General features: G+C 53.2%; 2 protein-coding genes across 18 annotated transcripts in view; one reads left to right on the top strand and one right to left on the bottom strand.

Annotated features, from left to right (window-relative positions):
* The window catches only part of PAPLN (papilin, proteoglycan like sulfated glycoprotein), a 32,896-nt gene extending 22,513 nt beyond the window's left edge, over positions 1-10,383 (top strand). For 4 of the 9 annotated variants that reach the window (XM_004754839.3, XM_004754837.3, XM_045072643.1 and 1 more), the window contains 7 exons: positions 21-145; positions 402-555; positions 1,064-1,201; positions 1,908-2,035; positions 2,150-2,258; positions 4,847-5,013; positions 8,301-10,383. In XM_004754839.3, the coding sequence (XP_004754896.2) occupies positions 21-145; positions 402-555; positions 1,064-1,201; positions 1,908-2,035; positions 2,150-2,258; positions 4,847-5,013; positions 8,301-8,476 (997 nt within the window). In that variant the 3' untranslated portion in view covers positions 8,477-10,383. Of the gene's footprint in view, positions 1-20; positions 146-401; positions 556-1,063; positions 1,202-1,722; positions 1,788-1,907; positions 2,036-2,149; positions 2,259-4,154; positions 4,228-4,846; positions 5,014-6,207; positions 7,314-8,300 lie in introns of those variants that run through there. The other 5 variants (XM_004754840.3, XM_004754842.3, XM_045072659.1 and 2 more) reach the window with 5 other exon arrangements.
* A 133-nt stretch (positions 10,384-10,516) lies between these two features.
* Positions 10,517-14,473, bottom strand: part of NUMB (NUMB endocytic adaptor protein) — a 188,481-nt gene continuing 184,524 nt past the window's right edge. For 7 of the 9 annotated variants that reach the window (XM_045072678.1, XM_013057483.1, XM_045072677.1 and 4 more), the window contains 2 exons: positions 13,491-13,637; positions 10,517-12,597 (listed from right to left, as the gene is read on the bottom strand). In XM_045072678.1, coding sequence (XP_044928613.1) covers positions 11,882-12,597; positions 13,491-13,637 — 863 coding nt within the window. In that variant the 3' untranslated portion in view covers positions 10,517-11,881. The remainder of the gene's footprint in view (positions 12,598-13,490; positions 13,638-14,473) is intronic. The other 2 variants (XM_045072705.1, XM_045072709.1) reach the window with 1 other exon arrangement.

The following is a 14,473-nucleotide window of genomic DNA, read 5'->3' as shown; positions in this document are numbered from 1 at the left end:
ACCCCCGCCTCCTCACTCAGGCACAAGCTGCAGCCTGATGGCTCCCTGGTCATCCGTCCCCTGCGGGCAGAGGACGCTGGCATCTACAGCTGTGGTGGCAGCAGGCAGGATGGTGACTCTCCGAAGATCCAGCTTCGTGTCATAGGTCGGTCCTGTGTCCCTGCGCAGGGGATTTCCATGGGCCCCAGGCGGGAGGCCGTGGCCGGGAGGGCCCGTGCCTGGGTGCACCCGCGCCGGAGAGGCCCTTCCTGCCGGCAGGGACCCTGTGCTCCAGTTGGGCCCAGGTGGAGGTCTCGCCCTTCGGGGCTCTTTTTTCCACATGTCCCCCGCCAGCTTCATGGCCCTCCCCCTTCCTTCCGCCACATTCTCCGCGTAGCTCACCTCCTCTGGCCTCCTGACAGGGGGTGATGTGGCCGTGCTGTCTGAGGCTGAGCCAAGGCACTTCCCTCGGACCAGGGACCCAGCTCAGGGCCACAGTCCTTGGGACTCCAGCCTAGTGGGGGACAGACGGGGCCCCGGGGCCGTCTCCTCCTCGCGGCCTCGGCCCACGACCAGGTGACTCCAGCAGTGCCGTCCTGCTCTGGGTATACCCCAGCTGGAGGCCCGGGGTGATGGGGGTCTTCGTGGTGAAAGGAGGGGGCGGGGTGGGGCACCGGGGTCTGCTCGGTGAGGATGGGAGAAAGAGGGGGAGCCCTCCGCCCCTCCCCAAGCAGGTGAGGGGGATCCAAGGCCCAGGACCCAGGGGCTGAGGGAGGGGAAGTGCACCAGGAACTAGAGGGTCTGCAAGGCCTTGAAGGACGTTTGTGGAAGGGTTGCAGAGGGCTGGAAGGCCCAAGTCAAGGACTGAGTAGCCGAGGTGCAGGGCAGGGAGGGGACAGTCAAGATTCTGGGGCAGGGGTGGGGGCAGGTGGCAGGGAAGGCAGGAGAGTCCCAGGCGGTTGTGGTGGCGTCCTGACCCGAATGAGGCAGCTGTCAGGAAGCTGAATCTGGAAGGAGAGAAGGGGGCCTCGGGCTTGTGCAAGGGGTCCCCCTGATGGCTGTGTGGGGGGGCTGTGTTCTGCAGGCTGCTTCTGGATAGGAACCAGCCCAGGGTGGTGGACGCCCAACCAGGCCAGCGGGCCCGGCTGACCTGCCGTGCTGAGGGCTTCCCGCCCCCCACCATTGAGTGGCAGAGAGATGGGCAGCCCCTCTCTTCCCCCAGGTTTGTGTTCAGCTCCACTCTTAGTCCTCCTGTCCCACCGCCAGCCCCTGACCCCGTGCAGACCGTGGGGGACGGAGTTGCCAGGCGCCACCTCTGTCAGGCCTGAGCAGGACCCAGTGGCTCATGAGAGATGCTGCGGGGCCGCAGTGCTCCTGGGGCCAACTGACATTTGGGTTTCTGGGTCTTTCCAGGGGTGAGTGGGCAGGAGTAATGGGCCAGCTAAGGAGGGGTGATGGCTGAGGGACAAAACGGAGACAGACCCATTTCTGGCTGTAATCACAACAGCTGACATGTACCCGTTATGAGCATGAGGCTTGTTCTCCATGGTCCCCTCTGCCCAAGAGCCACCCTGACGTAGGTGCGCTCCTGTCCCTGTTTTACACACGGGCACTTGCCACCACAAAGCTCCTCTAAGGGGCAGAACCAAGATTTGGGCCTACGGAATGAGTACAGCGAGAACCACAAACCCACGCCGGAATTATTTTGTATCCAGAAGCTTGAATGGGTTTTTCTATTGCCAGGCTTCAAAGTCGGGCACCTCCAAGTGCATGAGAGTGCCAGCAGCTGGAGGACCTCAGGGCCCAAGGTCAGATGGCCCTTTGCTCAGACCCCACAGAATAGTAGGGTCCACTCAGCCTTCTGCAGGGAAAGGAAGACCCTGCCAGTCCCCTCGGGATGGAGCCACCTGACTATGCTTTGTCCCTAGACACCAGTTACAGCCTGATGGCTCTCTGGTCATCAGCCACGTGGCTATGGAAGATGGTGGCTTCTATGCCTGTGTTGCTTTCAACGGGCAGGACCGAGACCAGAGATGGGTCCAGCTCAGAGTTCTGGGTAAGGTGGCAGTCCTGGGCGGAAGGGTGAGTGGGGCTAGTGACCTCTGAGGTCAGGCGGCGCAGGTGGGCCAGGATTAGCGAGTGGCTGACCATGCTTCCTTCTTGGGCCTAGGGGAGCTGACCATCGAAGAGCTGCCCTCCACTATGATGGTGCCAGAAGGGGACACGGCCAGGCTGCTGTGTGTGGTGACAGGAGAAAGTGTGAACATCAGATGGTCCAGGTAAGGCTCTAGTCCACGCCGGCCTGGCCCTCAGACCCGCACCGAGGCTGTCCAGCCTGGGAGGTGGCCCAGCTTTCTGCAGGGATAGTGCGGTTCCCACCCTCATTCTTCAACTCCTGCCTCCGGTGGGGGGGGCCGCAGCACCCTCTTCCTGACAGCGAGGCCCCGTAGGACCGGTCTCTCTTGGTTGGGCTATACCAGGGTTTCTCAACCTCGGCACTATTGATATTTCAGGCTGGATGATTTTTTCTCTAAGATTTTATTTGAGAGCGAGTGAGCGGGTATCTGAGTCTTTGGGGTGGAGGAGGAGAGGGAGAAGCAGACTCCCCGCTGAGCAGGAAGCTGGGTGTGGGGCTCAGTCCCAGGAGCCCGGGATCATGACCTAAGCCAAAGGCGGCTGCTTAACCCAGGAGGCACCCTGGTGGCCCGACTGGATAATTCCTGATTGTCAGGGCTGTGTGTTGATTGTGAGGTGTTTGGCCCCATCCAGGCCATCTACCCACTAGATGCCAGCAGGACTCCCTCCCGTCATGACAAAGGACGAGGTCTAGAGACGTCTGATGTCCTCCGGGTGGCGCACTCTCCCCCTGGGGTTGAGAACCCTGGGCTAGACTCAATTTTGGAGACTTCAGGGGTGTTTTACTCCACGTTAGTTTCTCTTTTATTCATTCCCTCAGCAAACTTTTTTTTGCCCCCCTCCTCCTCGCCATGTGTCAGGAATCGCCCAGGCTCTGGGGCTCATGGTGTGCTCTGAGCCCCCCAGACACCCCCAGGAAGGAGAGGGCCCAGGGCCCGCTGAGCTCCAGAGATCGGCCCTCAGTGCCATCTGTGCCCGGAGGACGGGGCTGCCTCCTCTCTGGAGCCATCAAGGAAGAGGGGGTCACACACGTGACTTTGTCTGGGCCCTGAAGGCAGAGGAAGGGAAGGCTGTTCCTGAACAAGCCTCAGACGTGGGTGTTGGACATGATGTCAGGCTCGGAAGGGGCCTGTGCGGCCGGGAGACTCTGTAGGCTTCGAGAAGCTGTGCTCCATGCAAGCCTGCCCTGACCGGGTCTGGCCTCCGCTGATTCTAGCAGGCCTGTATCTTCTTCTTTGCTTCTGTTTGGTCTTCCTAGCAGCAAACATGTCCAGGATTCCCCTCTTCAGAGCAAAATGAAAGATACCCTGCTCTGACCCCCATGTCCCCGCAGACTCTGGCCTCTTCTGGAGTCTCCCCATCACAGCACGGCTCTCCACCTGCTCACCTCCCGACTCCCAGCGGCTCATATCACCCCTGCTTCAGGGACACTGCCCTGTCCCTACATCCTCTGGACGAATCTCAGCCCCCACGTGACCTGCTCTTCCGCCGACCACGTGCACTTTCCGACTTGCTCCCTCTCCTCGGCTCCGGGAAACTCCTGTCCTCTGGCCTTCGTCCTCTGTCTTTGGTCGCTGCTTCCATTTTCCTGGCTGGCTCATCTCACACCAATCCCTTAGAGGCTGGTGCACCTCAGGGGCTGTCCGTGGTTCTTGATCTAACTTCACCTTGGATAACCTTTTTGGCACGTGGCTTTCTGGGTCTAGACCCCAAATCCATCGCCTCCTGGTTATCTCACGGGCACCCGAAATGCAAAATAGTGGAAAAGAGCCTTCACCATTCAGCCCTCTTCCCCACTCTGGATCTCCCCGTGGTGGAGAGACGCCGCTATACCCAGTAACCCAAGCCCCAAACCTCTGTCTTCCTTCATCTCTTTGTCCCCCACCTCACAAATCAGACCCTCCCCCATGTGTGCACGTCTGCTGTGGCCACTTCCCGGCTCTCTGCTTTCAGGTTTGTCCTTGACCCAGGAAGCAGCCTTTCCAAGGACAGATACTTGGTCCCTCCTGCTTAGCTCACACCCACCCATTCCCCCGCAGGGTCCAGGCCAAAGTCCGGTCTAGGCTGTGCCCACCTCCCTCCCTGCTCTGACCATGGCCGCCCCTTGAGCTCGTGAGTCCCCTTGTTCTCCCTTTCACCAGCCCGCTGCTCCTCCTCCTCCTCAGGTCAGGGCTCGGCTGGGTCATCCTCAGGGAAGACCCCCTAAACACCTGTACCCTAGTGCAGTGCCCTCAAGACAGGGAGTGCTTATGTCCCTCACTGAGCACAAGGCCTGGCCTCATGGCTGCTTAAAAGAACTTAAAAAAAAAAAATTATTTGAGAGAGAGAGAAAGATCACAAGGAGGCAGAGAGGCAGGCAGGGAGAGAGGAGGAAGCAGGTTTCCTGCTGAGCAGAAAGCCCGATCCCAGGACCCTGAGACCATGACCTGAGCCGAAGGCAGAGGCTTAAGCTAACTGGGCCACCCACATGCCCCTTAAAAGACCTTTGCTGATGAAAAGAGAGAGCAGGGTTCCTTTGTGGATCAAGAGGCAGGTTCACAGTAACTTAGATCAGCATGCTCCGTTAGAGTGAGTTCACCTCACTTTTGAGTGACTTTGCTTTGAGAATGTTCTTTTTGGCACCCTGACCCATCGGTTTCTTGAGGTGAGGGTCATCTGTCCCCAACGATTACCTCCTCCCTTTGTCCCCTCCTGGGCCCTGGCCGGCTCTTCCGCGTCCTCTCCCCCCCAGGAATGGACTGCCGGTGAGGGCCGACGGGCATCGCGTCTACCAGTCCCCAGATGGGACCCTGCTGATCCACAACCTGCAGGCCAGAGACGAGGGCTCGTACACGTGCAGCGCCTACCGCGGAAGCCAGGCAGTGAGCCGCAGCACGGATGTGAGGGTGGTCCCGCCGGGTAAGGGGCTTACCCCAGGGACTTGCTCGTTCCTGAGAGCTGGGTTTGTGCTGCACGGGGCGGGGAGGGCAGGCTCTGCGGCCTGGGGGACCCTAGCAAGGGTCCTGGCTCACTCTGCCAGTTCCTGGGAGCGTCACCTGTGGCAAGGGGGAAGGAGATAGTGCAGAGGGAGGCATCTGGTAACAACAGGTGATGTCAAATATCACTTAGACTTACTGATTCCGAGAACATAGGATTGACTGGAATTTCATTATAGTACTTAAGGCAGAGAGGCTGTTAAATGCGTCCATTCTAATCAGCGCGGCAAAAAATGGTCCTAAGATTGAAAAGTGCCTTTATGGCTCTCTGACCATGTAACCCAGAAAGGGCAGGGATTAGTGTCCCCATCTTACAAATGAGGCAGATATCCAGAGACCGTATGTGGCGTTTCTGTAAGCCATAGAGCCTATGAGGGGCTAAGCTGGGACTAGACCCTAGTCCTCATATTTAATATTCGTTTCCTTAAATGATTATACCAGTAACTGGCAGAATTTTACTTGCATTATTCAGCAGTTTGTGTTCTCCAGCTCTTGCTCAGAGTTGCATATTAGTGAACCTAAGGCCCATGTTGTAAAGTGGTATCACACCACTAAGAAAAAAATGCTGCTCCACCTGTACAATGACACACAGTGCTGAGACACCATCAATGCAGATGCAGTCCAGTTTGAGAGGTGTTAAATGGGAAATCAGCACATCTCAAAATCAGTACAGTAGACTGTGGCTTAATGTTGGATTCACAAGGGCTGTAAAGTTAAGTCAGAGGGCCAGGGGAAGGCCTGCCCTCTGCCTAGCCTGCCCTTCATGGGTCCTTGGTCTGGACCCACGGACGGACCAGCAGGGCAGAGCCCCAGGCTGAGCCGCCAGCTCTCATGAGGCCTGAAGCGGACTTTTCAGGAGCGCCCCCCACCCCTTTCTGAGGCTGCTGTGCTGCAGGTGGGGAGTGGCCAGTGCTAGAGGCTGAAAGTCCGCGGTAGAAACGTTGCTCAGTGAATCAGACTGACATGCAGGCTTCCAGTGTCTGAGCTGCTTAGGACAGCCCCTGGGACAGCGCTAGGTGCTCAGGTTTGGTGACGGAGTGCAGGGGCGCAGGAAGGCCTGACATTCACTAAAGTGCTAGACCGCCGGGGCCGGTTTTCTCTCCTCCCTGCCCAGCAGATTGATCTCTTGTCTACAAACCAACCAGACCTAACGAGACCTGAGACGAGCTGGAATGCAGACTAGTGTGAGAAAGAGCTGTCCGAGGACCCAAGTGTTCGTGTTTGTGACTCACTGCAGACACGTCTACATGGGAAATTATCATCAGAAACCCATCTGACAGCAAAGTCTGGTGGGCGCCTGCTGATATGTGGTCACACGCCGCAGTGTCCGGCTTGGGCCGCCTCCTGGACATGACACCGTTCTCCTGCCCTCTGCTGGGGGAGTGTTGCTCCTCTATTTTGCGGGCACCTTTCTTGACTAGAAGCTGTCTTGCCCCTCTCTCTGTATTCATTTTGTTGATTATGCTTTCTGTAGGGTCTCACTGCTTGACGCCGCCTCCCTGTGCCTGATCCGTGGTCTGGTGGCATTCTGGAATTAGTGTGAGCGGGCCTTGAGTTAGTCACGTTAGTCACGCTCTGGTTAAGGGACACGCTTCTGTTGAGGATTTCTCAACCTTCTTGCCTAAAAGACGGGAGTGAGAAACAGAAAACACCAGAGGGATAAAACGTAGAGGCTCCCTCCTTTTCTGAAGGAGAGGGAATGGGGCTAGCACAGCACGGTTCAGCACTCAAATTCTAGCCACAGTCACTGTGTGCCCAAGGAGCTGTTCCCGTCTCCACTCAGGCAGAGAACTGGAGTCACTAGCCCAAAGTCACCCGCTGGAAGCAGGAAAGCCAGGACGGAGCTCAGCGGTCTGGCTCCAGAGCTGGTGTGTTTCCTCACCATGGTGGGCGCCGACCCTCGGGCCCTTGACAGGCCCCAGGGCTGCAACTGCTGAGAGCAAGTCGATACCAAAGTTACTGATTTTTTTTTTTAATGTATAAATGGCTTGATATTTATATTAACGTGGGTACGACTGACTCCTGAGGAACGTCTGTGCAGTCAAATCCACGTAGAACTTCGACCCCCCAAAACTTTACTAACAGCCTGTTGACTAAAGCCCTACTGGTAAGTTAGTACAGACTGTATCTGTATTACATACTGTATCCCCAGCAAAGTAAGCTAGACGAATGTTAAGAAAATCCTAAGGAAAATACACTTACAGTATTGTACAGTATTTAGTGGGGAAAAAAACCATGGATCCGCACAATTCAAACCCGTTGTTTAAAGGCGGGCTTAGTGCTCTCATTATACTGATAGCCCAGATCTGTCTAGAATCAGGTACTGAGACCACCCAGGCATGATCTTCTTGTATTCCGGGAGAAAGGAGGGGGAGAGGAGATGAAGATCAGCCCGTGAGGTCTGACTTTAGGGAAGGTGCTATTCAGGCCTAACCCAGCTGAGTCAGAAGAGCCCCTTCCAGAAAGAAAAGGGAAATTAACCAGATGAGGCCACTTCGGTCCCAAGATGAAGCAGTGGGATAAAACTCAGAATTTTTTTTTTTTCTTTCACTTACTCTGAGATCAAGAGTCCCTTGCTCTACAGCCCTAGCTTGCCAGGTGCCTCTCTCCTGAGGGTTTTTAAGACACCGAAGCTCCTAGCACATTCGGAGGGGGCGGCAATGTTAGAGCCAAGGCTCCTAAGGCTGTTCTCTTCATCACCTTGCCTAAGAGCTCGCTGGCTCTCTCTGGGGGAAGTGGGAGAACTGGGAAGATGGGGAACGAGGGGAGATAAACGGGCTGCAGAAGCCACAAACCCTTTGAGGTTAGAAGGAATCAGCAACGAGAGAAAGGAGACAGCTCTAGTCCAACTCAGTTCTACTTAGGTCGGGTGCCCCTCCTTTCCTTGCCAATCCAAGAGTGAAGGCAATCGTCATCCAGCTCTGCAGGTCGCAAGCTCAAGGGCAGGGAGTTAACTTCGAGGGATGAGTCATCACGTGGAGTCAAGGTTTGAGAGTCTGTCCTGGGCTGAGGCTGCAGGACCCCGGCCTGTCCCGTGAGGCCGACGGCCGGGGGCTGCACGGAGGTGTTAAAGAGTACAGAGCCACTGTGCTTTTTGGAAACCTGGCGCTCCTACTGTTGCTTTCCTTTTAAGGCAAAGAAAGGGCAGGTGGGAACTTTCAGCCTCCACAGCTTCCTTACCCCGTTCTCCCCCGTTGCTTCCTTCCGCAGCGCTGCCCGGCCAGTCCGGGGCCCTCGGCAGGGAGTGTGTGGACCAGCCCGAGCTCGCCAACTGTGATCTGATCCTGAAGGCCCAGCTCTGCGGCAACGAGTATTACTCCAGCTTCTGCTGCGCCAGCTGCTCCCGCTCCCAGCCTCCCGCTCAGCCTGTCTGGCAGCAGGGATGAAGGCTGGCCGCGGGCCCGGTCCCGAAGCAACTCTCGGCCTATGGCCTCCGGCTGGCAAAGGGATCTGTCTTTTAGAGAAGGGGCCCTTTCAGGCCGCCCCGCGGGGCTAGCACCCACCTCGCCCTCCGCCACCACAGGCAGCTGTCAAGAGGCATCTGCTTGGAGAAGGCCACCCTTTCCGGCCTCCTCCCTCATTTCTGTTACGCAGGATCCGTTCACTGGGTTCTAAAGCAAGTTACCAGGGTTCTCAATTCATTGAAAGCTGGGTGGGGAGGTGTGGAAGGGTTTCGAAGTTACCATGTATCTCCCGGGCACACTAAGTCCTGCCGGGTCAGGCCATTTCCCTTTGCTAGAACGCCCTCGCACGTTGGGTCAGACAGCGGGTCCACTGCTCCGGTCGCGCTCACCCTTCCGGGCGGGCAGCTTCAACCTCCCATGAGGACAGTCAGTGGCACGCCCGTGAGCGCTCCTGCCGAGTGCAGCACGGCACGGGGATGGGGTGAAGGAGCAGCAGCTGGTGCCGTCAGCATGGCCGAACTGGGGGAGCAGCGCCTTCCTTTCCTCCGGAGGCTGACGCACAGAGCCTGGCTGTGAGGGTCCCCTCACCCTGCATCGAGCTGACCCGCTCTGCCCAGTGACCAGCGGGGAGCCTCTCCTCCCGCAGCAGGAATCTGTGAGGCAGAATCAGACCATTCAAAACTGGCACCGGCAGGACAGGGGAGAGAAGAGGGGGAAGGCCACGTATGAACAATGAAGTAGTTTCAGAAATGGCTGCAGGGGGCAGAAGTCGCCTCCATCTCAGAACCTCCCGTTCCTCGCTGCTGCTAGACAAGAGGCCTGCATTCTACACATCCTCCAGAGGACCAGCTGAACCTGACAGGTTATTCTGGGACATAGGATAGGCAGGCATTACGGGGAAAGCTGACTTATTACCACCACACTGGCTGGAAAAGAGAAACTGCATTATGGGGGAGTGACACTTCTTGGTCTACCTCTCAGTTAATACAGGAAACGTGGATTAGGGGCAGAGGCATTTTTTTCCTTCCCACTTAAAAAAATACAGAGGAGGATCCCCTTTCATTTACCATGGCTAGTTTTGCTATACAAACTGGAAACTGAGGGCTACTTTCTTGGACTCCCCAGTTCTCCCCAACTGGCAACATCATTCAGAAGGGAAGTTCGAGGGTAGCTCTTCTCAGAACTAGTCAGAGTACTGGGCTAAGGTTATAGCAAAGAGTAACACTAACAAGCTGGACCAGTGGTTCTCAACCCTCTTCCACATTGGGAGCTTTTATTTTTGGTTAAAAAAAAAAAACAACACACTGAACTTGGGGGTCCCCCCACCACCACTCTGATTTATTGGCCTGGAGTAGGGGCCAGGGTGAGGATTTTAAAAGCTCCTCAGGTGATTATAGTATGTATCCAAGGTTCACCACTCCAGCAGGGCCTTTCAGGTGAACCTTGTTCCAGGGTATTTTCTGACGACTAGGCTGGGGGTGGGGAGGGTGGGGCTGAGATTCTGTACCTCTACTCAGCTCCTAGGTGCAGTCCATGCTCCTGTTTCAGACCACAATCTGAGCAGCAAGAGTCTGACATCAGAGATATGCTTAGATCAACCAAAGCCTAAAGTATAAACACAAAAGTGAATTTTAAGAATATTCCAGTCCTGATGGGCAAAACAGATGAAGGGGATTAATCTAGAGGTACAATCTTCCAGTTAGGAGTCACGGAGAGGAAAAGTCTAGCGCAGGGAATATGGTCAATACTGTAACAGCATGTGTGGTGACAGATGGTGACCACTTAGTGAGCACTGTGCAATGTACGGACTGTTGGATCGGTATGTTGTACACCTGAAACTAACACTGTGTGCCAATTACACTTCAATAAAACAAGTACACTAGTCCCAATACAAGATCTTCCAGCTATGAAACCAGAGTTCTGTAGCAGCCGCCGAACAGCAGAACAGACCAAAAAGAAATAAAAGGCAACATATTTGCTGATAAAGAAAAGGGGAAAGACCAGCCCATCATGGGCAAAAGCTTCTACCACGAACATTTATTTTTGTTAAAGCAGATTATAAATTCTCATCAGTACAAATATATATAACTTACATTTGATTGTAAGGCCAACGTTCAAAAGTAAAAATGAGATGGGATCTCATGTTGTTACCAGAGGTCAAGAGGCCGCAGCTGGCAACGGATGCTCTGCTCACCACAGGTTTGGGGGGGCGGGGGACAGACGCGCGGCTAATGAAACTACAATCTCCGTCCCCACGGAACTCCTGGGGACAAAACGTAAAGGACAAAACAAAACCCACCAAGACCCACATGACAAACCAACACAGTAACCTGCGCTCCCGTCAATGGACGTGATTATGTCATTGTCACCTTAGTGTTAAGTAGAGGACTAACATAAACTGCAGCAGTACGGAAAAGAAAAGACATATTCTCTATAGAGTGTACTTAGATTGAGTCCATTAAAATAATGACATTAGAATTTCATCACAGGTTCAAAACCAGGACAATACTGCTCTTTCATTTCTTTAAAACTACAACCTAGTGACTGTATTGGTCATATGCATGATTGTTGCTGCAATGTGCTACTTACAATGAATGATACCAAGTAAGCTAGGATCCCATCTGTACCTCCCAACCTTTCCTCTCTCCGCTTCGATAGGCATCACTGATAAATCAATCTTATGTACAATTTCTTACAGCTAACCCTTTTACCTTTGGCAAGATTACTTACAACTCATACAACTTTTTAATATTGAGAACTATTTAAAATATTCTAAATGCATAAAAATAAAGATTTTGGCTTTTTTTGATATATATTTATAATATTTATTCTTATTCAAAGTGGAAGCTCAACTTTGCCCCTAAAATATAGCTCTGTTGGGCAGCTGCTGATGTGCCCTCCTGGGAATTCTGGCGGCACAGCCTGCCTCTCATCCCCAGCCCAAGCACAGGCCACCATGTTCTTGACCTGACAGGCCAGCACTGAGAGGCGGCACGTGAATGGCCTGAAAAACAAAGGGAGACTGTTTTGCTTCCCGTTGTGTTTTATATTCCAGTAAATGTGCTTTGAATACAAATTCCTGTTCAGATACTTCTGCCTCTCTGTTGCCAGAGATTTGTAAGGGGCTGAGGGAGAAAGAAGGGGACAGAGGGCAACATTTCTTTGACTTCTTTAGCCTAACTGCAAGACAACTCTTCTCTAGGAATGTTTTTTCCATTTTTTTAAAAAATCACCTTTCCTAGCACACTCTGCCTGGACATGCTCCTTGGGACCTTTGGGATTAGTGAAAAGTATACTGATTGGGAACACAAAGTTCCCTTTGCTCCTTTGACCTCTGCCCCTGCCCTTGCCTAAGTACAGACAAAATACGTAAGCCATAGAGACAACTTAAAGTTCAATTTCAAACGTCTTCTGTAAATCGCTGGAGAAAGGATTGGTAGGAGAGGGGTTAGTATGCTGCTTGGACTTGCTTTCTAATGCAGCCCACTGGGCTTCGAAAGGATCCACTGGGCAGGTGCCCGCAGGAACCTCTGTGTGCTTATCTCCCGAGGCCAACCTGCCATCGTCTACACCATTGAAAGCTGCAGAACCGTTGAGATGCTGAGCAGGCGGCTTAAAGAAGGGACTGGCAGTAGCACCGCTCGTCTCATACTGAGGGAATGTCTGCTGCTTGACCAGGCTGGGAGACTGATGGGGGTGGGTAGCCTGAGGGTGGCCTGCAGTGCCAAACACGTTGGCTACCATCTGGGAGGGAGTGATGCCCACCACAGGCACATTAGGGGCTGGATAGGGCATCCCATTGGCCACAGGATAGGACTGGGCAGGGATAAAGGCTGGCTGCAGGGGTGGGACCACACCCACTGGCACGGGCTGAGAGGCCAGGAATGCATGCCCTTGGAAAGGCGGCGCCGGCTGGGTCATGGCAGTGGGTGGAGGAGGCTGGAGAACTGGCTGCAGTGCAGCGGCGGAGGCCTGGGGCTGCTGAGCCCGGACGCTCTTGGACACCTCTTCTAGCCAGCGGTCAGCTTCAGAGGGTGTGCGTCTGTGACCAGCCTGGAAGAGACCTGGAGATGCAGCACCAGAAGATTGACCCCACTCGGTCCCTGGGAACAAACATGATGGAGAGAGACAAAAGAATCAATCTTTAGGGGCTTCTTTCCTTACCTGGTAACCTTGGTTACTTGACTAATCCTAACATGTGGACACTTCGTGGTTCTGGCCCGCGGGAGAAAAGTCTCTTCAACCAGCTGAGGAGGTATTGTTTTAGGACAAAGGGAAGGTGTCAGACCATGCTGCTGTCTCAGCCATGCGGAGGAGCTGTCTAGATGGGGCTCGACTGCATGCGACGAAGGCAACCGGCCGGCATCAGAAACCCTTTCCTACTGCTGTACTGTACTGCATGGTACAGAGACCAGCTTGCAGATGCTCTACAGGGCCCAAGGCGATTCATCTTCTGCTCTAACAGAATAAAAATAACCAGGGAGTTGGCCATATGCCTCATGGCCCCTGTCTCACTTCCAGACACATGTTATCCTTCAGGTGAACTGCCTTCATTACTATTTAAAAATTGTTCTTAAAAAAAAAAAATTTGTTCTGATTTTACAGTTAACAAATGTTCACTATAGGAAAACTGGGAAGTACAGAAAAGCAAAAATGAAGTACTTTTGGCAGCCCTTTCTGTAGGCCTGCCACCATAGGAAGTGGGGTTCCCAACTGCTACAGCATGTCCACACATACCCAAATTCAGTGGCTGCCTCGGGGTAGGGCACAGGAATCTGTATTTTATGAAAGCTCTAGGGGTTGGCTCTATTTCATAGCCCTAAGAACTACTGAATCTAATCTCTTGAGTTTATCTCCTTCGCCATCTATTTCTGGAGGGATCATACTGTTCCTTAAAGGATTCTGCCCTGGTTCCCACTCAGGTAAGTAGCTGATTCCTGAATAGGCGTCACTCATCTGATCCCAGAATCCTCACCACCACCCATGGCCACCTTACCCGAATGTGTGGCTGCAATTCCCTTGTTAGCAGCATCAGGGGCATGGGCCCAAGGGTTGGTTTCACGCACAGGCATTGCTACGGGTGCTAGAGCGGTATGGGCTGGCTTAGCAGCAAGCACATGGAAGGCTGAGTCAGTGCCATTAGCTACAATGGGAGCAGACAACATCGATGGAGTTAATTCATGCAGGGTGGATGGGCGACCCCCGGGAGCTGGGTCAGTCAGGCCAATGTGCAATACTGATGGAACAGACAAGACAGAAATGTTGATGTTGCGATAACCATGCCATCTTGCAATGGATACACAAACCTTTTGGTGAAGAGGGAATTAGAAGTTGTAATTAAGATAGCTGCACTGGGAGCACCTGGGTGGCTCAGTGGGCTAAGCCTCTGCCTTCCGCTCAGGTCATGATCTCAGGGTCCTGGGATCGAGTCCCGCATTGGGCTCTCTGCTCAGGAGGGGGCCTGCTTCCCCTCCCCTCTGCCTGCCTCTCTGCCTACTTGTGATCTCTGTCAAATAAATAAATAAAATCTTTAAAAAAAAATAAAAATAAAATAAAATAGCTACACTGATTAAAAAAAAAAAAGAAAGAAAGAAAAAGAAAAAGAAGTCAAATGACCGTTCTAGGAAAATATGTGTACAGGGGAGAGGAAATGAAACCTAGAAAAACAATTTCCAATTAAGCTGAACAAAGCTGCTTTGTCTAACAAGCAGCAAAAATCTATTCCAGATATAGCTTGGCCTTTGGTATAATGATGTAGATAAAACATTTCCTTCTCCTACCACTCTTCCAAAAGTTCAAATGATGCCAACAATAACAATGGGTTAAATATAATGATCCCTTATGATCATTAATATACTTCATTAACATTACTTGAGAATGCATCATCCTATCTAATTCTCTCAAAAACCCCCTAAGTCTCGTATACTCACACTATAAACGAGAAATCAAACTTGGTATATGTTTTCATTTGTAATTTGT

Source organism: Mustela putorius, unplaced genomic scaffold, assembly GCF_011764305.1.
Source record: "Mustela putorius furo isolate JIRA1106 unplaced genomic scaffold, ASM1176430v1.1 tig00000129_pilon_pilon_pilon, whole genome shotgun sequence".
Taxonomy (NCBI): Eukaryota; Metazoa; Chordata; class Mammalia; order Carnivora; family Mustelidae; genus Mustela; species Mustela putorius.
This window is presented reverse-complemented; position numbering and strand designations above follow the sequence as displayed.